A 26,051-nucleotide genomic window follows, 5' to 3' on the forward strand; every position below is an offset into this window, starting at 1 on the left:
TCGCGGCCAATTAGCATGAGAATTACCGGCGCGCCGCTCTCCGCCAATCTGTAGCTTGCGGCCGAACAGCCGATGAACTGCACCCAGCAGCAATGCGGACCAACAGCTACAGAAGACACAGAGAGAAAGGAAAGAAACAAGTAGGGTGTATAAAGCAGAGAAGAAAAAGGAAGAGAAGAGTAGAACGGAGAGAAAAAAGAGCGGAGCGGACAGAAGAGAAGAGCGGAGTGGACTTACGAGAAGGAAAGAACAAAGCAGAAAAAGAGAATAGTAGAAAGGAGAGAAGAAAATAGCAGAAAAGAGAGAAGAAAATAGAAGAAAAAGCAGACAGGAGAAGAAAAGAGCAGTTACGATTTTCAATTTTGACTTGACTTACGTATTTGACAAACACGAACGAGAATAGCGAAAACAGAATTCCATTTATAACAATGCCAAGGCTGTGCCAGGACGAAAAACACTTTCTTTTTCGTTGTATTCCGGTAAGGGACGAAATACAAACGTAAACGGTGCGGCGTGACAAATAAGAGTGATTACATATGGCAGTGGACTGGAAAACACAAAATAAAGATTTCTGAATATTTAACTGTAATGTTTATAGTCCTCTTTCCTCATCTCTTCTCTGCACCATGCTTCTCTCATCTCATCACTTCTCATCTCTGCCCAGATCTTCCCTGTTCTCTTTATTTTGCCCTTTCTTTTCATCCCCCTGTATGTTTACTCTCGTTTCTACTCTTTTCCTCCCTCCTTTACACTCCTTTCTCTCTCCTTTCTATTCTTTCAGAAGAAAAGAATAGAAAGGAGGGAGGAAAGGAGTTTTTACAGGAATACTTTACTTAATTCCTTCAGTTATCCAGTTTTTTTTCCTCATTGCTGCCACAGTAATTTCTACATTAATTCGTCGTTTCTTTTCACTCAAACTGTTACAAACGTCTGCTGCCTTCGCCATTTTATCAATAACTGAGGAGAAACCGCGCGGAACGTAAAGCCTCACATATGGTAACAGCATTCCTCTTAAACGACGTGGCATCTATTGATTGCATATGGTGCTACATTTTTATTCGTGATAGTTTGACCCTTTCATGCGTTACTGGGCTTGAGCCTCTCACAAAACTACAGAATTTCTAATCATGGCACTTGGAGCTTTTTTTATTTCAAAACTTCAAGTGGTCAATGTGTTAACGGTACGTATAGTTTTTGTTCCATTGCTAGATTTAAGAGGTGCAGTTTTCGTATCAGTTCTGCATGCGTTCATTGCAGTCAGGACAATAAACGCTGAAGATATACTGTAGATACCCTAGGGTTTCTCTCGTGAATGTGCACCGACAGTTCTCCGCGACTGAAGCCTGAAACGTAGATGGCTCTTCAGCACAGTGATCGCAGACTTACTGCGCGAGAGGAAACGGGACAGTGTGGTACTTTTGGGTCATCAGCCTTTTGAGTGGTTTGATGCGACCTGCCACAAATTCCTCTCCTGTGTCAACTTTTTCATCTCAGAGTGGCAATTGCAACATACGTCTCCAATCTCCGTGAAGTCTTAACAGATATGATACCGACCTGCTCTTGTCAGTATTTCCCATACATTCCTTTCCTCGTCGATTCTCCGGAGAACCTCTTCATTCCTTACCTTACCAGACCACCTAATTTTCAACACTCTTCTGTAGCATCACATCTCACATGCTTCTGTTCTCTTCTGTTCCGGTTTTCCCACAGTCCCTATCTCACTACCCTACAATGCCGCGCTCCGAACGAATATTCTCAGTGGGGTACTGAGAAGCCCGGAAGTGAGGTGTCGGTACTAGAAAGCTCGTGTCGGAGCCCTCTAGTCCTCGTGACCGGAGCGCCGGCCTCTCGCAGTTTTCAGGAGCTCTCGCCGGCTAAGTGAGAGGGAATTGGCGCGGGCGGGCCGCAGCGGTTGCGGCAGACCGCGCGGTCAGCCGCGGCCGCAGCCCCATAACGCCGCCATACGCCGGCTGTGCGCAGGCGCGCAGCCCGCAATCAATGGTGGCGCCAGCCAGCTTGCTCCGGAATTGCCGGCGGCCGAGCCTCGGCGCCAGCCCACAACCCCGGCCCGTCTCGTGAATACTACAGGCCCACGACCCAGAGACACTCACGGACCGCCACAGGAGTCCGCTGGTACTTCGGTGCCGACACGTGTTGTTTCCCCAGTGTAGTCAAATCCACAGAGTAAATTAAATCCGGCAGAGCATTCCGCGAGCAACGTGTCTGACATCTGATCCCTGATAATTAAGGCTGAGCAATATACACTCTAAGGGGTGCAGTCAACGTTTTCATTATCACTTGCGAAAAACAGTTTGATGTTTGCAGTTACGCGTCTGTAATCGGGTGCACATCGAAATCCCCGTGGCATAGTACCATAGTAAGCCGTTGCATGAGCCATAACAAAATGCCACAGCACTGGATAAAGTAAAGACCAAAGAAATCATCAGTTACGTAATATTTTTTTTTTCGGTCTCATACTTAACCCTTCGTACACGAATTACACAGAAAATCTAAACGAGACGGGACGCGAGACACATGTTTGACTCCAATTCTGGAGGAAAGGACATCAAGCCCCATTCAACCATTACTACGCAGACTTACTACAGAAGGCCCTAAATACTACCAGTATGACTCTTTGAGCAAGGTTACTGCAGGATTCCTCTGCCGAACCTATCAAATCGAGGAAGACGACAGGACGTTGTAATGTCTATCTGCCTTGCTTCCCATCAGACTACCTATTTCCTACTTCGATTTTGACCTGTGACGCAAATATGATGTGGTCTGTGACGTTACAGGCATACAAACGGAGAGGGAGATCAAAAGACTAAGAATATTTATTTTGTCTCTTCTCTTCATTATATAAATTGAACTTCGCTGCTCACTTCTGCCTGTTCCGGATAATCTAAGGAACTATTTCACGGATTTTGATCAGTTTCGACCGATAAAATCTGCTGCCACTGTGAAAACGGAGGCATCGGTATCTTTCGGCACAGCCGTCGTAACTCCAGACCACAGCCAGGCTTGACTAGAATCCGCGTTGGATTTTTCGAGAGCTCGCTCACAGTTGGTCTTGGTGATCCACTGGTAATGTGTGTGCATCATCTTGCAGAATCTTGGCAAGTCGTATTTTTTTTATCTTTCTTTTTTAACCTGACAATCACCTCTCAATAAAATGGAGATTCGCCGCAAGACCTTCTGAAACAGCACATTCTTAAATTCCATGTGCCGAATCACTTTCAAAAGGGCGATGGATGATGGATGCTACACAGCTTGGGTGATGCTTCACCATCGGTGTAGTTATTACAACATTTTTATGGTACATCGTACTTGTTACAAGGAACAAATGGCGTTACATGGGGCCCCATAATTAGTGATCTCACATTGGTAGTGGCGAAAAGAGTGAAACTGAGGAAATAATAGCTCGGGTTAGGCGAGAACTCACCCTTGTCTGAACTCCGCGAGTCCTTGAGCTTGTCGTCGAGCAGCAGGTCGTCCTTTTCTTTGTCGTCGCCGTCCGATACGATGGCGTCATCGTCGTCGTCCGTCTTGTTCTTGGGCTCCCACGTCATCTTGTTCTCCTTCTTGAGGCGGCGGCGCGCGTTCGCGAACCACGTGGACACCTGCGTCAGCGTCATCTTGGTGATGATGGCCAGCATGATCTTCTCGCCCTTGGTGGGGTACGGGTTCTTCTTGTGCTCGTTGAGCCACGCCTTGAGCGTCGCCGTCGACTCGCGGGTCGCGTTCTTCCGCCGCGCCGCCAGGTCGTAGCCGGCGCCGTATCTGCAACAGAGCAGCAGGTGAGGACAGCGGCCATTACGTAGCAACCGACTGCACAAGAGAACGGAGATTGCTGGAAGACTATAACGGAAACGAAGGGGTGTCGCGAGCAGCTGTGTGCTGGTATTGCGTGGTATCGAATCACGCAACTCATTTGCGCGTAGAGTAACCGGAAAATGGATACAAGGTGTCGCGCACTTTATTGCAGTTCACAAAGGTGTAAAACAAGTTCTAGCAAATTTAGGATCGTACACAGCTCTTCAATGAAACATAGCAAACATTCTCAACTGTAAGGTTATGGAGGCTTAAGACGAGCCGACTGTACTCATAGGCGATAAAAGTCAAAAAAATCAAATTTCCTTTCGATGGATTAAGGACCATCACGAAAATAAAAAGATTTTCTATAGGATTCAACGACGCTATGTTCCAAGTTTCTCACTGTTACGGTACAGAACAGAAATGAGCGAAGTTTTTAGAAAGACTGTTTTCTTAGGTTTTAAATGTCCCGTGGACATCGACGGGAACTTTAAGTCAGCCAGTCAGCTGTGGCTATTTTGAAGTAACTGTCCCTGGAGTAGCATGAAGTAGTTTGCACAAACGCCATAGCTGGACGTGTTCAAATGTCTGTACTGATACTAAATGCTATTTGTGTCGAGACTTTCAAGTGACCGACAATGATGCAGTTTATTAGCAGAGTTTGCAACCCTATACTCAAGTAGGTTTTATTTCTCAAATTACTTCAGACGAATGGTGAACGTGTTTCTTGTACAGAGAAAGGCAGATTGCATCCACCATCCGGCCGGTGTTACCCAGATGGTTTAGCGTAGGCAGAATGCATATCCCATTTAAGTATGGCCATGTTTATACCAACAAGATAATGCAAGAACAGTAACATTGTACTCTGGGATAGGAGATTGAACTCTAGACAATATACCAATTTTAATGAACAAAAAACGTAAAAGATTACGTATACTGAGCAATATTTTTGGTTCTGTGATTAAGCAATCGTAACTGGACGAAGGAACACGAAGAGACAAATTTCTTGAAACAGCGATGTCTTACCACATTTAAAAGACTTGAGGAGACAAACAAACACGAATAAACTAAGAGAGACGAGTATTATTTCCGCTGAAACCCAGAGTATTTGCCTGTCGCACTCGTGATCGCTTGGCAGCTACTGAGCGTAATGAGAAAGGGGAGGAGAGTGAAGCGAAATGTTTCTCTTGACTACATTTATCTGCGAGTGTTTCCAAGGTGCAGTGAGCTTAGCCTAAATATTTTACAATATCTCTACTTGCTACTGGGCTTTTTTTAATACTTTGCGTAGTCCTACCGGGAGATGATGTGCCCTTGACTCCCTACGATCTTTACTTGTCCGTCCAATTACCTAAAATACAGTGTGGACGCCGAGCAAAGGTACGAATTGCCAATATTCACATTAATAAATCAAAGCCACACGCGAACGAAGGAATAAGCAATATGAAAAAGCTTAGGACCTACCAGACGTTAGACACTAAACCTTTTTTACTTACCCAAGGAAGGACACAATACATACCGGAATATCTGACACAAGCGTGAAGGCCAGCTGGAGATTGCTCTCATCAGTATTAGCGGATTACCTGACAAGGAGGCTTACCAAAAATCATTCTTCCTGAGCACGATTTGCAGGTGGATTAGGAAAGTAGTGAAGTGCCTTCCGCCACACATCATACTGTGGCTTACGAAATATACGTAGGAGTATAGAGCGCAGGTGCCTATGCAGCTTATATATAAACCTTACAGAGTATAGATGTAGAAGAGTATGTAGCGCATACATAAGTCGACAGAAGAGATATAGATGACAACAAGGAAGAGATGGCCAGATAATTTGTGCCGACAGAATAAGCTTAAAGCCTGGACGACGACGCAGTAGAAGTAGTAGTAGTATTAGAAGAAGAAGGAGAAGAAGAAGAAGGTGAGGGAGAATAAGCAGGAAAACGTATAAACATTACATGATTTACGATTTAAATCTTAGCATTACAGTCAGTCTTCAGCAAGGCTATCAGATTCATTCTTGCCAAAAGCCGCTTATGATAGCGCAGTGATTAAGATGCAACTCTCGTATTCGAGGAGAGCCAGTTCAGACCCAAATATAGTTATACTGATTTAGGTGCTCGTATATTTTCGTATATTGATTAATGAGTACACCGCAATTGCTCTTTCGCCATTTTTGCTCACACTGGGACTGTAGCTAACAGGTTATTAAACCCAAATAATCTCCTTTCTTTGTCGTCAATGTGTTTCCAGAAAGATAAATTCACCGCACTAAACGATTAATTTCTCAACTTGGAGCGTTTTTAGAGAAATTACTGAAATTGTAATCTCCCACGAAATGCAAAGTTCAAAGATAGGAAACTCTTAATTTATAAGACATGTAGACGCGAAGAGCCTGCAGGAAAGAGAGTTGTACTGCCGGAGTGGAGTCTAGAAATCTAGAAACGTGTATTTTCAAACCCCTACGAAACTACCTGTTACCGGGCTACCGAGACAAAGAGGAACCTTATCACCTCCTGTTCGGTCCGGCAGAACGCAGCGGAGGATGTGTTACGGGATATGAGAGAGTGCAGCTTGTACAGAGGCCGAGACCGACTGTTCCCGGCGCTGGAGCGGCGCAGCCCGGTGAACTGCGGCGCGGTTTCGGCGTCGTCAGTCAAGCTGTCTGCGCGTCGCGTTACACGCGATGCCGGCGCCACTACTCACGGCGCGCCGGCGCGTCCATCATTCATCTTTACGGAGCCGCGGCGGCCGAGCTGACTGCCGTGCAGCGCTGCACTCTGGCGGCGAGCGTTGACACGTGTAGCAGAATCATCTCCACAGGTGCACACTTGTACATGCGAGAGCAGCCGCAAACATGTGCCAGAGCGGAGCCACAACCTCACGCTTCTCTGGAGAGGCGCGAAGCGTGGTGCCGTGTTCTGCAGTGACATGAAGGAGAGCGTCCGACCGCTGCACGCAGCGAAAATGAATACTGGAGTAGTCTATTATCCTTCTTCGCGTGAAGGGAATTTAAAAGGAACAGGTGTCTTCAGAACGCTCAAGATATTTTGGAAAATAACTTACAAAAAATGCACATTCAGTGACGCTGAAATGAACTGTTTCATTCCTGCCCCTTCACACCTCGCATACTCGTTTGTATAACCGGCCAATGTAACTAACTGAATTAGCAGTGCTAGTGATACGAGGCCGTTGGGATCCAGCACGGCGTTCCGTATTATCCTCACGAACGCACCGATTCCATATTCTGCTAACAGTCATTGGATCTCGATCAACGCGAGCAGCAATATCGTGATACGATAAACCGCAATCGCGACATGCTACAATCCGACCTTTATCAAAGTCGGAAACGCGATGGTACGCATTTCTCCTCCGTACACGGGGCATCACAACAATATTTCGCCAGGCAACGCCCGTGAACTGCTGTTTGTGTATGAGAAATCGGTTGGAAACGTTCCTCATGTCAGCACGTTGTAGGTGTCGCCACCGGCTCCAATCTTGTGTGAATGCTCTGCAAAGCTAATCATTTGCATATCACAGAATCTTCTTCCTGTCGGTTAAATTTCGCGTCTGTAGCACGCCATCTTCGTGGTGTAGCAATTTTAATGGCCAGTAGTGTATTTGATTGACTCTTGTAGAAAAGTGGCCCACAGAATTTAACAGAAAAGAATACCGTGATGCTGAACTCCTCTCTTGCAGCGTCTGCCACGCCTCTGGAGTCGCAGAACATCTCCATGACCCTTTCTCCCTAACTAAATGAACCTGTAACGAAACGTTGAATCTTCTCTGTTTTCTCTATCAGTTCTATTTGAAACGAGAGTTTTGCAAGCTTCCTCGTGTCTAAGAGGAGAACACGAGCTGAGGACTCAGTCTGGTATTTGCCTTACCTGGGACTGTCACAGTCCTTCCGCTCCAGATCGCTCCGTATACATACTCTTAGGTAATTTTTCTTTCAGTGACTTCTGTTCAGTCTAGTGACCTTACAGTGAAGGGCCTTTCTGCCTGTTTGTCAGCAACATGTTGCACTTAATTATAGTGAGGATGAGTTGCCAACACTGCACCAAGCGTCAACCCTCTGCAGGTCTCCCTGCATATCGGTACGATTTTCTAGCGCTGCCACTTTCTGTATGCAATAGCACACCTACGAAAAGCCTCATGGAGCTTACGACGTTCTATAATTGATCATTTACATATATTGTGATAAATAATGGTCGTACAACACACCCTTGGAGCGTCTGAAGCTTTCTCTCCATTGATAACGACGTACTTTGTTCTGCTTACTAGAAAGTCTTGAGCTCAGTCACACAGCTGGTCGGATATTCCGTACACTTGTAATTTGTTCACTGAGCGTCAGAGCGGAACCGTATGGAACGCTTTCCAGAAGTCGAGGAACACGGCATCAACTTAGGCGTCGGTCTCTTCTGTTTTCTGGTTCTGGTCTCCCTACTTAGCACTCAGATACAACCGCTCGCTCACCGATAGATCTGTACCTACAGACTGGAAAACTGCGCAGGTCGCACCAGTGTTCAAGAAGGGTAGTAGGAGTAATCCATTTAACTACAGACCTATATCATTGACGTCGGTTTGCAGTAGGGTTTTGGAGCATATACTGTATTCAAACATTATGAATCACCCCGAAGGGAACGATCTATTGACACGTAATCAGCATGGCTTCAGAAAACATTGCTCTTGTGCAACGCAGCTAGCTCTTTATTCGCACGAAGTAATGGCCGCTATCGACAGGGGATCTCAAGCTGATTCCGTATTTCTAGATTTCCGGAAAGCTTTTGACACCGTTCCTCATAAGCTACTTCTAATCAAGCTGCGGAGCTATGGGGTATCGTCTCAGTTGTGCGACTGGATTCGTGATTTCCTGTCAGGAAGGTCGCAGTTCGTAGTAATAGACGGCAAATCATCGAGTAAAACTGAAGTGATATCAGATGTTCCCCAGGGAAGCGTCCTGGGACCTCTGCTGTTCCTGATCTATATAAATGACCTGGGTAACAATCTCAGCAGTTCTCTTAGATTGTTCGCAGATGATGCTGTAATTTACCGTCTAGTAAGGTCATCCGAAGACCAGTATCAGTTGCAAAGCGATTTAGAAAAGATTGCTGTATGGTGTGTCAGGTGGCAGTTGACGCTAAATAACGAAAAGTGTGAGATGATCCACATGAGTTCCAAAAGAAATCCGTTGGAATTCGATTACTCGATAAATAGTACAATTCTCAAGGCTGTCAATTCAACTAAGTACCTGGGTGTTAAAATTACGAACAACTTCAGTTGGAAGGACCACATAGATAATATTGTCGGGAAGGCGAGCCAAAGGTTGCGTTTCATTGGCAGGACACTTAGAAGATGCAACAAGTCCACTAAAGAGACAGCTTACACTACACTCGTTCGTCCTCTGTTAGAATATTGCTGCGCGGTGTGGGATCCTTACCAGGTGGGATTGACGGAGGACATCGAAAGGGTGCAAAAAAGGGCAGCTCGTTTTGTATTATCACGTTATAGGGGAGAGAGTGTGGCAGATATGATACACGAGTTGGGATGGAAGTCATTACAGCATAGACGTTTTTCGTCGCGGCGAGACCATTTTACGAAATTTCAGTCACCACCTTTCTCTTCCGAATGCGAAAATATTTTGTTGAGCCCAACCTACATAGGTGGGAATGATCATCAAAATAAAATAAGGGAAATCAGAGCTTGAACAGAAAGGTTTAGGTGTTCGTTTTTCCCTCTCGCTGTTCGGGAGTGGAATAGTAGAGAGATAGTATGATTGTGGTTCGATGAACCCTCTGCCAAGCACTTAAATGTGAATTGCAGAGCAGTCATGTAGATGTAGATGAGGAGAGAGAGCTGGGTTGCGTTCTTCGAACAACAACAAGTTGTAAATGGTTGGGACCTCCTGGAGTGCTTTGGTGCATAGTAGGGGGATACTGAACTTACACAGGGAATAAATAAGATTTCTTGCAGCCAAGATAGCGTGTTTAATTTTTTTCCCTCTACACCAGCAGAAAAACATTATTACGACAGTCTACACTACTGTACAACTGGCGTACAACTGGAAAAGCATAATAACCAGATCACAATATTTTTGTACATATCTTTTGGAAATATTACTTTGTATGCATCGTACAACCACAACGAGAGCACACTCCATTTATACCACACAGGCTTGTGGAATAGACAAAACAGATAAAATAAAACGTCGGTAGTACCAACCGTGTTCCCCGGAGTGGAGGAGAGTTCGTCCGTGAAGCCGTTATTGCTACCCCTCGTAAGGAAAGACTGAGTGGGCACGTAGCGGAAGTGTCGACGTGACGTTACGCGCTCGGTGAACAGGTGGCATAAGTGAGCCATTACTTCGATGATTAAGTATTATTCTAAATACGACACTGTATTCGCTAGAACCGTTGACATAGGAATGGTTATTATATAATGGAAACTTGTCTATCGGTCTGATCGAAAACAATAATAAGCATTTATATAATATCTCAAGAAAGGGAGAAGACTGGCGGTTCACCTGAATCATCGATACAGTTATATTGTACACTACTATATTAAAAGCTTATTTATACATGTAGATGAGTTATCTTCTTGAAGGCAACAATTCATAGAGACATACTTCCTGCACTTACTGGATCATCCACAAAATCACACCGACTATATTGTCGTGCAGACATTCTAAGTGTAATATCAACAATAGTTGGGCCGGCCGCTGTGGCCGAACGGTTCTAAGCGCTGCAGTCCGGAACCGCACAGCTGCTACGGTCGCAGGTTCGAATACTGCCTTGGGCATGGATGTGTGTGATGTCCTTAGGTTAGTTAGGTTTAAGTAGTTCTAGGTCTAGGGGACTGATGACCTTAGAAGTTAAGTCCCATAGTGCTTAGAGGCATTTGAACCATTTGAACAATAGTTGGCTACAGAGATACCGTTATTAGACAGGGACAGGAAGCACATCTCAGATTTGTTTGACCCATTGGAGAGATGTTGAGTAAACTGATCAGACAGGCCCTTGAAGACAGGCGCAAACCATCTCGTTGTAGGCTACTTAAAAAGTTCCAGAAATCAGCTCTGACTGAGAAATCTAACAACGTACTATAATCATTCTTGCCGCGCTCCACGCGCGAACGGGATGGGGAGTTTGATACTGAAAGCGTTTGGGTTGATGAGACAGCGCTACGCAAGGTCACAGGAAAGTGTCACCTGGAGATATACGACAAACGCAAACAGTATCGAAAACTGAACTACTTTCTAAACAGCAGCTGAGCAGGGAATTGTAAATACACTGAGAGGGCTGTGCAGGGAAGTGGCTGAAAATAATCTAATAGCAGGCATTAACGATACATCAGCGTGGATCCACCGCGGGATTAAGGCGCGTCCTGCCCCGAGCCGTCAGCCAGAAGCTGCGAGGGCGCGGCCCCGATGGGGCTCGGTATTGAGCCAACAGTGCATTTGACTTGTCTCACCCTCCGGCCATCAAACGGCACACAACAGCGGCGGCAGCAGCCGGCTAAGAGAAAAAGAGGGAGGCTAAAGCGGACAGATAATGGGCTCGCCGGCCGTGACTGGGGCGGCCCCCGTCCCAGGCTGTGGCGTGGCCCGGCTGCAGAGTGTCGGCTATCGACCGCCGGCTGCGGCAGCGGCGGCTGCGGGCTTAGCCGGGCGGTTACCGTTAAAGAGAACCACTCAGTAGTGGCGTCGTTACCCCCCTCCGCCCGCCTCTTAATTCCTCCTCTCGGTCCCTCGGGCCCGGATGGCTCACTCCCCCGGAGCCGGGCGCGAGGCGAGGGTAAACAATAGATTGCGCACTTCATATAAAAGGGGTCGGCTCTCCGTTCCCGCAGGGGGAGCATCCCCCAGCCGAGCCGAGCCGGCCCGGCCCGGAGCTGTCAAATAAGTTCCCCCGCGCGCTTCGCGGCGCCGAGGGGCGACGCGATACGTCAGCCGGAGTGGCGTTGATTATCTGTTGATGCGCGCCGAGTGCCGACGCAGGAGCAGGAGCAGGCGGGCGCCGGCGCTACATAATTAGACAGCCGGGTGACGGTCCCGCGCACTCAATCACGGCGGCCTCCACAAACAGCGGCGGCCGGCAGCCGGCCGTTATTAATTCCGTGCGACGCGCCGAGACGCACCGTGCGTTTATCTTATCGATCTGGCGGCGCCCGCGGCGCGCCGCCGCTGTCAGCCGCGCCTTCTTCCGCTGCCAGAAGCTCTCCGGACAGCTCAGCCGGCAGCCACTGTGCCGCGTCACATCAGCGTCTATCGCAGCGGTAGTAAACTACTACTGTGGACCTACCCGTTAATCTCTAACGATTCGTAATAATACTTAACAATGAAATCTTGACAAACATTCGACTATCTCTCAGTAAAAAATTAACAAGAAGATGAATTCAGGTAGTTAAATAAAAATTGACTAGGTGCAATTAGGGCTCTCACACTGAGGGTTCCGTACAAACTTAATTATGTATATAAACAATTAATCCACCCCGAGAATCTCAACCGGTTTTGCTTGCTATTAATACTGGCAAGATGTTGGACCCACGGATTCCAAGATTCTCTAGCAGTTTCACTTTCAATAACATAGGTAGTATCAAAAAGAATCACTTGATTTATAAAATCATTACTGGTTTAGACAAGAAGAGAACAGAACCTTGCAAAATGTGGTGCTACAGAAGAATGCTGAAGACTGGATGGGTAGATCACATAACTAATGAGGAGGTATTGAATAGAATTGGAGAGAAGAGAAATTTGTGGCACAACTTGACTAGAAGAAGGGATCAGTTAGTAGGGCATATTCTGAGGCATCAAGGGATCACCAATTTAATACTGGAGGGCAACGTGGAGGGTAAAAATCGTAGAGGGATAAGAGGTTCCATGCCTTCTTTTGCATGTCTCATCTCATTTTCATCAATGTTATTAATGTTGTATGTCACTGCACGGCAGTAACAGACCGAGTAAGGTTATTGTAATGAGAGCATTTGTGCTGAGAGCTCAAAAAATACTTTTCATTTGATCCCCAAGTAAGGTTGTTTTACTTCAGTGGGTGACCTGGGCGAAGCGACCATCGAGGCCATGGCATACTGCGTTTCCGGTTGGGAGCTGCACTTCCCTGAATTATGTGGGGTTCGTACAATAGGCGTAAGCGCCTGGCGGAACGACTGATATCAGTCGAGTTTCGCCTATTGTATGAAGGGCGAAACGACATGCGAGACATCCGAGTGTTGCCGCAGTTTATGTGATTATCGCTCCGGCGCGTCCGGAACGAAGATTCCTGGCACCGACTGACTGCATTGTCCTCTTGATTCGGAGAAAACTTGTGGACTGTGCCCTGCTGAGTGCGACTGTATGGCAGCGGATGGCCGGTGGTCTAGGCAGGTTGTTCTCGTAGCCAGTCAAATTCGCAGTATGTATTAAAATCCATGGAGAAGAAATAAAAACTTTGAGGTTCGCCGATGACATCGGAATTCTGTCAGAGACAGCAAAGAACCTGGAAGAGCAGTTGAACGGAATGGACAGTGTCTTGAAAGGAGGATATAAGATGAACACCAACAAAAGCAAAACGAGGACAATGGGATGTAATCTATTTAAATCGGGTGATGCTGAGGGAATTAGATTAGGAAATGAGACACTTAAAGTAGTAAAGGAGTTTTGTTATTTGGGGAGCAAAATAACTGATGATGGTCGAAGAAGAGAGGATATAAAATGTAGACTGGCAATAGCAAGGAGAGCGTTTCTGAAGAAGAGAAGTTTGTTAACAGCGAGTATAAATGTAAGTGTCAGGAAGTTGTTTCTGAATTTTTTCTATGAAGTGCAGCCATGTATGGAAGTGAAACGTGGACGATAAATAGTGTGGACAAGAAGAGAATAGAAGCTTTCGAGATGTGGTGCTACAGAAGAATGCTGAAGATTAGATGGGTAGGTCACATAACTAATGAGGAAGTATTGAATAGGATTGGGGAGAAGTTTGTGACACAACTTGACTAGAAGAAGGGATCGGTTGGTAGGACATATTCTGAGGCATCAAGGGATCACCAATTTAGTATTGTAGGGCAGCGTGGAGGGTAAAAATCGTAGAGGGAGACCAATAGATGAATTCACTAAACAGATTCAGAAGGATGTAGGTTGCAGTAGGTACTGGGAGATGAAGAAGCTTGCACAGGACAGAGTAGCATGGAGAGCTGCATCAAACCAGCCTCTGGACTGAAGACCACAACAACTATTCTATTCTATGATTCGAGACTTGTGCGTTAACAAGGTACTGTTGTAAAGAGCAAACTCTCGCGGTTTACCTTGCTCCCGCTAGGTTCTCCAAAATTTAATGTGTTTTGTGCAGTTTCACGGGAGAAGGTGCATGGTCCATTTTTCTTTGCCGAGAATTCTGTTAAGGGAAGCACATATCTCGATACGCTTGAGAACTTTCTTCTCCCACAATTGGAGACTGATTCGAACGATACTTCGTTTACCACCGCCAGACTGGCTTCAGAAAGTTTACTGAACGATAGATCGGACACCCTGGACCAAATGATTCAGCGTTACATTACTGGCCTCCAAGGTCACAGCACCTGCCTATATGTGGCTATTTCTTGTGAGGGTTTATAAAAGACTCTTGTTTGTGTGCCTCCGTTACCAACAACAATGTATGTACCAAGACATAGAAGAACAGCATCTGTGGAAGATGTAACTCAAGACATGCTCGCTGCAGTGTGGGAGCAATTTGAACACCGATTTGACATACGACCTCCATTTGAAGGGGGGCATGTTGAACACTTATGACAATGTATGGAAAAAAAACTCTGAGTTTCCGGTTCATCAAAAAACATAATTCATTGTATGTTTTTTAGTTTCAGTAATACAGACGTGCCAAATCGGAAGATTCCTTTTGATACACCCTATATAAATGTGACAACGCAGTGCAAGAGGCACGCCACCATTATTTTAATAATCAGTAGTTCTCCATTCATGCTGAGTGCGTCGTAATGGTAAAAGTCAAACATTAGGCAAGGAATGACTTTTTTGTTCCAATGATGCGTTTCCAAATTTATGCATCTTGAGACCTGTGGTCTGCGAATGTCATACTTTTCGAATGCTTCTTTAACATAGACTACAACATGAAATGCCGTATCTACGTACAGTAATCGCTCCTCGATAACCGATAGATAAATTCTGAAAAACATCGGATGAGCAGTAAAGTCATTCTTTGCCTGATGTTTGACTTTACCACTGCGACAGTGTCAGCCTGAAGTCAGAACTATTGATTGTTTTAATTTCAAGTTTGACGTCGGATAATAAATTACAAAAGAAATATTTCTGTCGCGTGGTATAACGATTTTCGAATTTTTTTCCTTTGGTTATACTGTGAAACTGGAACCTTCCTTTCTGCCAAATTTCATGATTCTAGGCCAACGGGAAGTACGGTATATGGTTTGATGAGTGACTTTGCGAGTATTGCAACATACGACATAAATGGCCGTATCTTCACCTGCCGGCAAGAATATATGATTTTTTTCACAGAATATACAACTATTAGAAACTTAAAAGTTGGGTTGCATACTGTTTAACTTATTTATTTTTTTGTACTGAATTTCACACAATATGCGATGGTCTTAGAAACTTGTTTTCTCGTCTTTGAAAAATGTGTCTTATCATGCAACAAAAAACAGCAAAATTCGCAGCTATACTACAAATTTTAACAATAATCCACACCTAGGTTAAGGTTTGAATGACCTTTTGACGTGCTACTGGCTTGCTGTATGATTCCTATTGCATCAATGATTCTATAGTTGGTGACTGCTGCCTTGTTTAAGATTTTAATAATCTACACATACGCGCTTCTGTAACTCTGTATATGTTCCACTACAAGTTCGAAAATTTAATTTTTTTATTTATCTGAGTCCAAAAAAGCCACTTATACACAATATAAATGACAATGTAATACTGATAACAGTGGATTTCATGCTTTGTGATCCAATGTTAAGTAATCAAAACGGCACTGTCATTCACTGTGAACAAGTCTTCCATGTTACATGGTTCGATCAGATTACTGAAAACCCACACTCTGTACAGCTCATCGCTGCTGATACCCATATCTTAAAATTACCCTTCCACCTTGTTACGCCTGTCGTCAATCTGGTCCATTACTGCAGATAGTACTTACTGCTAGCTTATCTTGATAAGACACATTCGTGTAGTGACCTTCTACGGACATGGGTACTACGACGGTAGCCACTATGCCACCAGTTGGGCTGAGCTTACTGCACCCTGAAAGGCACTCAAATTTCGTCTAAGACTTTGTAGGTGGTTCTCTCAGGAACGGTCGAATATCTATGGATAAGGCGAGACATGCGTTTGCTTGCTTCACTCCTCTCCCACTGAGCGAAGTTTCTGGAAAATCTTGATATTAAATTGCCGTGTTCTTCTCTTCAGTAGCTCAGTACCTCTCAAAATAAACTTTGTATACAAATTATTGTTTTACATTCGATCTAAATTGCTCTCTAAAGTGTAACAGTTCACGAGGTAAAACGTGTGCTTAAAATGGCAAGACCAGGATTAAAACTGAAGAGTGTCGCCTTCTTCTACGATTCCTACCGTATTCGTTGTTGCGTAAGCCTTCTACAGAAGGCGCAGACGACCTCTAGGTGAACGTGAGCAGCGTTGAAATAGAGATATTATTTTACGAGCAGGCAAGCGGCAGTAGTTAGTTACACGCGGTGTGCTCGTCTGGTCCTGCTGGACACACTCATCACGGCGAAGCACGTGATCAGGGCGCCGTTGACTGGTCCAAGCGCCGCCTGCCATCTGCGATGCGGCGACGGCGCGGCGATGCTATCGGCGCCTGCCGTGTTACGGGGTCCGTGCCGGCGCCTGAAGCGGTATTCACAGCGCCTCCCATAGGACAGGGGCGCCGCGGGCGTCTCTGGCCAGCCTCACCGATGATCCGGAATGGGGTCCAGCACACTCCAGTAATACCAATCGCGACGTGCCAAAGTCTTGAGTGGTTGGTGTCACACATAAGATAATCGTGCATACATCTGCGAGGCATCGTTCACGTCTGCTCAGGTCACACTGATCCATTACCTTCGGTTTACAGCGACAACGAGAGCCGCAAGCACATTTTACCGTTAGATGGTGTTGCGACGCGACATTAATGCTGACCTTGAACCGGCGAGCCAACGTGGTTCAAATGCTAATCATTTCTGCAGAACATACTTATATAAACGTACTGTGAATATGAACGTATTATCTCCAGTCGTTCTAGGTGTTCTGTTTTTCTGAATATGAGTGTAAATACAACTGAACGCCTCCTAATGTTCCTCTAATGAAGATGACTCGCACAAAATAACTACTGAGGTCCATTAGAGTGTCCGCAAGATACAAAAGAAAAGTTAGGGGTGCCTACATGTACCGAAACGTTCTATGAAATGGCGTGGACAGTAGTCTGACACTGCTTACGATGCCGTTGCTTACGCGAAAAAGTCGTCGACGGACGACTGTAGCAGTCTTCAGGATGAGGTCGACAGAATTTGCATTTGGTGCGACAAATGTCAGCTTGGTTTCAAAACAGATCTCTCTTAGTTAATGCGGTTCGGTAGGAGGAACACTGCTGTATTGGTCCAGTACAGTATTAACGGTATGCTTATTCTCCTGATGTCTGTCACATCTATTAAATATCTGAGCTAACGTCGCGAAACGATATGAAATGGAACGACATGTAGGTCAGCAGCAAAAATGGTTGAACGGCCAACTGTTGCCTAATTTGCGAGTTCTGGGAACTTGCAGTGCACTTTAAACGGAGGGTGTGTGCAGAACGCCTATGATCACATCTTTAAGAACTGCTCTATTGTTTGCAATCCCTGCCAGGTCTGATTAAGTACAGACGTCCAAGCAATTTAGAAGCGAACTGGTAAGAAATTTAAAGTAAAAACTTCAATCAGCCAAGATCGGTGTAGTACAACATTTATTTTCATTACCGCTTCCAGTAAAATATGTTCCCATATTCGGATCTTCAACGATACACGTCATACGTTATACCGTGTAACATCTTTTGAACAACATGGTCGAGACTCACTGAAGTGTATTGCATCAGATCCTAAGATATCAACATAGTTTGCTGAAAATGGTGTCAAAGTAAAGTGTTGTTCTATAGCGATCTTGGCTGTTTGAAGCTCTTGTTTCTAATTTCATTTTAATGTACATCGCGCCCATAGGTGAAGAACATCAAGCACATACAGCGTACTGCTAAGACTTGTCATAGGTCGCATCGATGAGCTTGAGTGCGTTATGGAGATTCTCGGAGTTCTTAAAAACTAATCCTCGGAGGAAAGGGGACGATAGTTTCTTGAAACACTACAGAGGAATCTAGCAGAACCAGCGTTTTCATTTGCGACAACGATGAAAACGTATAGGGACCACTAGTGCAAAATAATGGAGATTCCTCCGTTTATGAATAGAACAGGAAAGGAACGACTAGCAAAGGTAAAAAGTACCATGCCATACACTGCACAGTAGCTTCCGAACTACTTACGTAAGTGCAGATGTAGACTCTAATGAACTAAGTAATGTAATCGATAACGAATGACTGAGGGTGTTGCAAGAGGACAGTGTAAGACGCACAGGGCAGATGAATGGCTATCGTCTAATCATGCGAACTCCTGAGCGCGTAAGGTGGTTGGAAGCGGCGACATCAAATCTGCGAGCTTCACGGCCTGCGTGGCAGAAGCGAGTGATAGCGCGATCCGCCAGATGGCAGTACAGTAGGTCGCCCACTGTCACACGCAGCAGGCGTAATTGCGGTCACAGCATCGACAGGAAAGCGGTCTCCGATTGTCAGCGCACGCTACGCCGCGAGACCAAATAATGCATCGCTTGATTTAGCCAGAGCGGCTCTCAGTACCCTTATCTGTTTTAGATTCTGGAGCAACGGTGAACGGCACAACATGAATTACACACTGGATAAATTTTTAAATGGAGACGTTCAGTGAGACTTTGGTACGATTAATATTGAGTCCTGTGCGTTCATATTCACGATTCTTTTTTTCTTTTTTTTTGTGCTTTACCCTTAGGGGAGTTTTGGAAACGTGCCTGTCTGAACTCAATTTACTGAAAAGTAAAGAAGTCCATGAACATAAACAAATTACATGTTGTAACAGACCTAGAGTACCGAAAAACGCATTGTGTAGTGCAATAATATAGTCATATTAGTGACTAAAGCTAAGTTTCTTCTTCCTAGCTTCTAAGAAATGAAAGACAGAGACAACGCCGTGATAGATAACAGATAAACAAGCAGAAGAACGGTGAAAGTGTTTATATGTAGTGTATCATTATTTGTTGTTCAAGACTGTGCTAAGATGAAAAACACGTATTCCATGGTAACGTGGCTTCATACGTAACTGTGTTAACAAAAAAAGTAAAGCAGCTAATACCTCTTGATGCCACTAGAGATTCATTATCCTCATAGGCTCAGGTTCATAGAAATTCTTGAGCTAGGCCAGTTTCGACATTTAGAGTCAACCAGAACAGAAACATTAAATTAATGTCCCGTCTCTGGAAGCTGTGTCCGCATTCAGTTAGTTAGTTCAATCGATATTATTTCTTCACAAGTGCTAATCTTAAATTTTACACTTTTTCCTTTGACGCCCACTTAGAAATATCCAACTGGGCGCAAAATACAGCAGAATATTAAGGAAAGCCATCATACAAAAATCGAATGCTCCTCTCAGTGGTCCTGTATATGATGAACTGGTCAACAATAAAATTACCTTTAATATTACGGTTTCAAAACGTAAATATGTAAATAGTGAAGGTATCTGTGATTCATAAACCGCACTGCTAATATTGCATTTCATTATTTTTTTTCTTTGCCATTAGTATTGTTTTCAGTGTCTTCTGCCAAACCAAACGAGTTATAAGACTGAAACAATACTTAGAATATGAGCAACAGACAGGACCCTGAACATTTAAAAAGATAGATGAGATAGTGTAAAGTAATTTGCACGACTACAGATAGATGATTTGATATAATTAAAAGGTGTTACAATATAAAGCAGCAGCCAGTATGAAAACAAAAAGTGTGCTGGACTTTCTGGAATGTAGACGTGGTTCTACTGATGAGCACTTCTCGGACAATAAATCGCCAAAAAGACGTCTTTCAAGAGCATGGAACATACTTACACTGTCGTGTGACTGAGAAATATACGTAAGTATTTTGAAACTTAACAGAATAAACTAATGAATTAAGGGACCAATGTATTTTATTTATTGATAAAAGCATGTATTTATACAATAATGGTTAACGATACTCTGCAGAAGTTGCATACGTAAGTTCATCGTGTATTAACGAACAATCACCTGAAGCTCGATACGTAAAAACACACAAAAAAGGAAGTAATTACACCAAAGATTTCTAATATATTTACGCATTTGGAGCAAAAACAACCTCAAATTGCGAGACTAGTATAAGTGAGGGAAGTATAGTTGAAGTCGGTTTCCGTGCTAGATTTTGACATTTGAAGCTTCGTTAGTCCACAAAATTTCATACAAACAAATTAAGTTCTAATGTTTTGTTTGAGCTCTTACACAACTAAAAGCAAATGAAAATTAGGGTTTAACAAGACACGCATTACTTAATCGGATGTGATGAAGTCCCTTTCAAGGAATCGCCCATCATTTGTCGTAATGGATTTAGGAAGACGACGGAAAACCTAAACCTGAACGGCTTGTATGGCGATACTAACTTCTCTATTCCCGAATGAGGACTCTAGTGTCTTATCCTCGAATCACCCGCTCACCCGCTCTAGTCTCGCGCACACTCTATGCCTGACGTTTAAGAAGCAGAAAGCAGTTGGAAATTTTTGTTTGGAGGAACTGACAGGTTAGCATTGTTCCTCTTTCTGGTACGTGATATGCAACCAGATAATTTCCCAGTGGCTTCTCTTTACGATGCAAGACATAAAGGAAACCATACATTAAATTTTCCAGAATATTCTGGTTTTAGGGTTGTCTTACCGCATTATACAGCGACATTACTACACCCACTGCCACAGAAAAACTATTACGTAAGTGCCGTAGTGACAGTCGATAACGCCACTTTGACAACTTCTAACCGTAACAGAAAACTTGTTGACATAAGACAATTAAAGAACATGGAAAACATCTTTAAACTATAATTCATGAAGTTTTCCGTTTGACATTCGTAAGTGCTCATTCTAATACAGTTATCGTGAATTTCATTCATGATAAATCTATGACGGAAAATTGATGGTTAATCAAGAAGCATTTGTATGCAAAAGCAGTATACATCAGTACTTTAACGCGTGCTGTCTCTTGAAAGGATGGTGCCACAGTCGAAGGTTATCGTAGTTGCACAGCAAGTAATTAATGCATACCCTTTATTAGTAAAAGCAACGTTAAGTTGTGCGGTAGGTGTAGACAGAGGAAAGAGTTGCCTTGAATTTTAACTATCGCTGCTGACGCCTGTATTAAACTAGAAGGTTTTTCCTCTAACGACAGCGAAATCTAAGGACGATGTTTACCATTAGACCACCAGGTCCAGTCTGGTTATAAACAGCCCAACTACAGGTTTCGATGAGTGAATTTGCGACTGTCAAAATATGCGGCTTATATGACAAAACTTTGAACTTGATGCCTCCACCCGTTCCCGACGAAATGGACTCTTAACAGTCGGACGGACGGAGGAGAGACTGAAAGAAACCAAGTCATTCTATAAGGGTTCCGTTTCCACCGATACAAATACGGAGCCATAATTATCTCTATTGTGTCGAATGTAATCTTTGCTATGAGCACTGCAAGGAAAAGAATCAGTTTGTGCTAATACTTGTATTAGTGTATTTCAAGAACAGTAATATCTGTGTTTGCCTTCAGTATCTTTTCAGTACAATCATCTCTGACTGCAGTTCCTACATCTCTCTGTGGAACTGCAAGCCTGTGTTTGTTAAGTAATCTTGTTCTAGAAACTGGAACCTACACTGAGATGCCAAAGGCGTGAGGTATCTCCTAATGTCGTGTCGGACCTCCTTTCTCGTCAGGCGTAGTGCGTCGTGGCATGGACGCAGCAAGTCGTTGGAACTTCCCTGCAGACATACTGAGCCATGCTCCCTCTAGAGCCGTCTATAAATTGGAAAGTGTCGCCGGAGCAATATTTTGTGTACGAACTGGTCTCTCGACTATGGCCTATAAATGTCCGGCGGCATTCGTGTCGGGTGATCTGAGGAGGCAAATTATTTGCTCGAATTATCTCGAATATTCTTCAAACCAATCGCGAACAATTTTGGCCCAGTGATTTGCCGCATTGTCATCCTATAAATCCCATCACTATTTGGGAACATGAATGGCTGCAAATAGTCTCCAAGTATCCGAACCTAACCATATACAGTCAATGATCGGTTCACTGTGACGACGGGACCGTGTCCAATCCGTGTAAACACAGCCCGCAGCCTTATGGAGCCACCACCAGATCGCACAGTACCTCTCTGACGACTTGGTTTCATGGCTTTGTGGGGCGCCAAACTCGAAGCCTATCATCAGTTCTTAACAACTGAAATCGGCGCTCATCTGAACAGGATACGATTTCCAGTCGTCTAGGATACAACCGATATGGTCACGCGCCCAGGAGAGGCGCTGCAGGCGATGTCGTGCTTTTAGCACAGGCACTCACATCAGTCGTCTGCTGCTATAGTCCATTAACGCCAAATTTTTCTACACTCCGCAGACGGATACGTCCCTAATTGATTTCCGCAGTAATTTCACGCAATGTTCCTTGCCTGTTAACACCAACAACTTAACGCTAACGCCGCTGCTTTCGGCGCCGGCCGCGGTGGTCTAGCGGTTCAGGCGCTCAGTCCGGAACCGCGGGACTGCTACGGTCGCAGGTTCGAATCCTGCCTCGGGCATTGATGTGTGTGATGTCCTTAGGTTGATTAGGTTTAAGTAGTTCTAAGTGCTAGGGGACTGATGACCACAGATGTTACGTCCCTAGTGCTCAGAGCCATTTGAACCCATTTGAGCTTTCGGCCGTTAAGGGAAGGTCCTCGGCCACTGCGTTGGCGGTGGTGAGACGTAATGCCTGAAATTTCGTATTCTCGGCATATTCTTTACACTGTGGACCTCGTAATACTCCTACTCAACTCCCTAACGATTTTCCAAATGTAACATCCCACGCGTGTAGCTTCAACTACGAGTATCTCTCCGCTTTCACAGTCTGTGACGATAATCACGTCGGAAATCTTTTCACAAGAATCACTTAAGTACAAATGATGGTTCCACCACCCTTATCTGTATATACACTACTGGGCATTAAAACTGCGACACCACGACGATGACGTACTACAGATGTGAAATTTAACCGACGGGAAGAAGATGCTGTGATATGCAAATGATCAGCTTTTCAGAGCATTCAAACAAGGTTGGCGCCGGTGGCGACACCTACAACATGCTGACATGAGGAAAGTTTCCAACCGATTTCTCATACACAATCAGCAGTTGACCGGCGTTGCCTGGTGAAACATTGTTGTGATGCCTCGTGTAAGGAGGAGAAATGCGTACCATCACGTTTCCTACTTTGATAAAGGTCGGATTGTAGCGTATCGCGATTGCGGTTTATCATATCGCGACACTGCTGCTCGCGTTGGTCGAGATCCAATGACTGTTAGCAGAATATGGAAACGGTGGGTTTAGGAGGGTAATACGGAACGCTATGCTGGATCCCAACGGCCTTGTATCACTAGCAGTCGAGATAACAGGCATCTTATCCGCATGGCTGTAACGGATCGTGCAGCCACGTCTCATCCCCGAGTCAACAGATCGGGACGTTTGCAAGACAACAACCATTTACACGAACACTTCGACGACGTTTGCAGCAGCATGGACTATCAGCTCGGAGACCACGGCTGCGGTTACCCTTGATGCTGCATCACAGACAGGAGCGCCTGTGATGGTGTAGTCAACGACGAACCTGCTTGCACAATTGGCAAAACGTCATTTTTTCGGATGAAGGCGGTTATGTTTGCAGCATCGTGATGGTCGCATCCGTGTTTGGCGACATCGCGGTGAACGCACATTGGAAGCGTGTACTCGTCAACGCCATGTTGGCGTATCACCCGGCGTGATGGTATGGGGTGCCATTGGTTACACGTCTCAGGCACCTCTTGTTCGCACTTTGAATAGTGGACTTTACATTTCAGATGTGTAACGACCCGTTGCTATGCCCTTCATTCAATCACTGAGAAATCCTACATTTCAACAGGATAATGCACGACCGCATGTTGGAGGTCCTGTACGGGACTGCTGCCCTAGCCAGCACATTCTCCAAATCTCTCACCAATTGAAAATGTCTGGTCAATGGTGGCCGAGCAACTGGCTCGTCACAATACGCCAGTCATTACTCTTGATGAACTGTGGTATCGTGTTGAAGCTACATGGGCGGCTGTACCTGTATACGCCATCCAAGCTCTGTTTGACTCAATGCCTAAGCGTATCATGGCCGTTATTATGGCCAGAGGTGGTTGTTCTGGGTACTGATTTCTCAGGATCTATGCAGCCAAATTGCGCGAAAATGTAATCACATGTCAGTTCTATTATAATATATTTGTCCAATGAATACCCGTTTATCAACTGCATTTCTTCTTGGTGTAGCAATTTTAATGGCCAGTAGTGTAGTAAGTTCATATAGCTATCGCATGATTTTCGTCACCTCATTGTATACTCACTCCAGGCGTAAATAATAGGTTACTTGCAGTCAATATACGGCGTATGGAAAAAAAAAAAAACATTAGTTTGTAGTTCACTGTAAATTTCTCGTCACAAATTCGTTACTGAACGTCTTTGTCACACATAATAACAAAACTATCGTACGTGTGAAGTATGTATTCATAGAAAGGACTGTATAGTAGTGCACACGTGATGATGTGATCATGCTATGGAAGCACATCGTGGTAGATGTTGCTACTCGAGCTCGGCGGCAAATTCAAACAGCATTCTTAACAAAATTCGTAAGACAGACACGGACTTCTTCCGAACCTCGTGGGTCTCAGTTTCCTCATCCACAGGCACGCCACAGATTAAAGTGGCCGTCAAAAATACACGTCAACGAAGCAGCGGGGCTTGGGGAACTCGGCAGGGTGCAGGGAGGGGGGACGGCAGAGACTCGGGGAGAGCGCCGACTGCCGCGGCGCCGTCTTTAAATTATCAATCGCTACTTATGCTAATCCGCGGCGGCCGCCGGGGTCACGCGGAATACATACATAAGTAAGCAAATAAGCCCGCGGGCACGCCGGGCCGGGCCGGCCACAGCCGCAGCGCTCCGCAATCGACCGCCGGCGCATACTAAGAGGCTGCCCGTGCAGAGGCTGCCGCCGGGGCAGGGATAAAAGCCACTTCCTGTCCACAGATACAGCTTACTGCGTTTCAGAGGCGGCAGCATGTAAGTACCTCTGCTTTCTTCCCTTCAATTAAGAGCTGTTGTCACCTCCGATATTACGAGAGGCGCCTTTTCTGAGCCTGTCTTATGATTATGCCCAGTATCCTTTTAGAACATTTTGTTGCCTGTATCTTAAGTTTTGCTACACAGATAACCATTTGCAGCTAGTTCAAGCTCGTTTTATCAAATCTGAGAACGCTACGAAACACCAGTGCGCTAAGCTCATACAAGTAACCTGACATCCACTACGGTAATTAAATGGACAGGAAACTTTGCAGCAACTACATTACGATTCATGAACGAAACAGGTACATGAGACGTATTACGAACCTCGAAATGTATTTCTAATAAAAGACTTTTCTCTAATATACGGCGTTTTCATATAGCATATTTTGATAAACGAGCATGAACTCATCTTTGCAGCTTATGTTTTAAGTTTTTAAACAAATGTACCACGTTCTGTGATGTTCTATTATACACTGTTCTGTATGCCGTATAGTCTAATAGCTACTAATAGCCGCGAGGGATTAGCCGTGCGGTGTAAGGCGCTGCAGTCATGGACTGTGCGGCTGGTCCCAGCGGAGGTTCGAGTCCTCCCTCGGGCATGGGTGTGTGTGTGTTTGTCCTTAGGATAATTTAGTTTAATTAGTGTGTAAGCTTAGGGACTGATGACCTTAGCAGTTAAGTCCCATAAGATTTCACACACATTTGAACATTGTTGAGGTACTAATGCATTTTAGGTAACTGGTGTATTTTATTTAATTTTCTAACGGAGTATGCAGTAACTTTAAATGCTAGACATATCAT

At 44.8% G+C, this 26,051-nt stretch overlaps 1 protein-coding gene across 3 annotated transcripts in view; it reads right to left on the reverse strand.

Annotated features, from left to right (window-relative positions):
• The window catches only part of LOC126267208 (homeobox protein araucan-like), a 629,127-nt gene that overhangs the window by 31,771 nt on the left and 571,305 nt on the right, over positions 1–26,051 (reverse strand). For all 3 annotated transcript variants that reach the window (XM_049972192.1, XM_049972184.1, XM_049972199.1), the window contains exon 4: positions 3,443–3,780. In XM_049972192.1, the coding sequence (XP_049828149.1) occupies positions 3,443–3,780 (338 nt within the window). The remainder of the gene's footprint in view (positions 1–3,442; positions 3,781–26,051) is intronic.

This window comes from Schistocerca gregaria, chromosome 1 (genome assembly GCF_023897955.1).
Source record: "Schistocerca gregaria isolate iqSchGreg1 chromosome 1, iqSchGreg1.2, whole genome shotgun sequence".
NCBI lineage: Eukaryota > Metazoa > Arthropoda > Insecta > Orthoptera > Acrididae > Schistocerca > Schistocerca gregaria.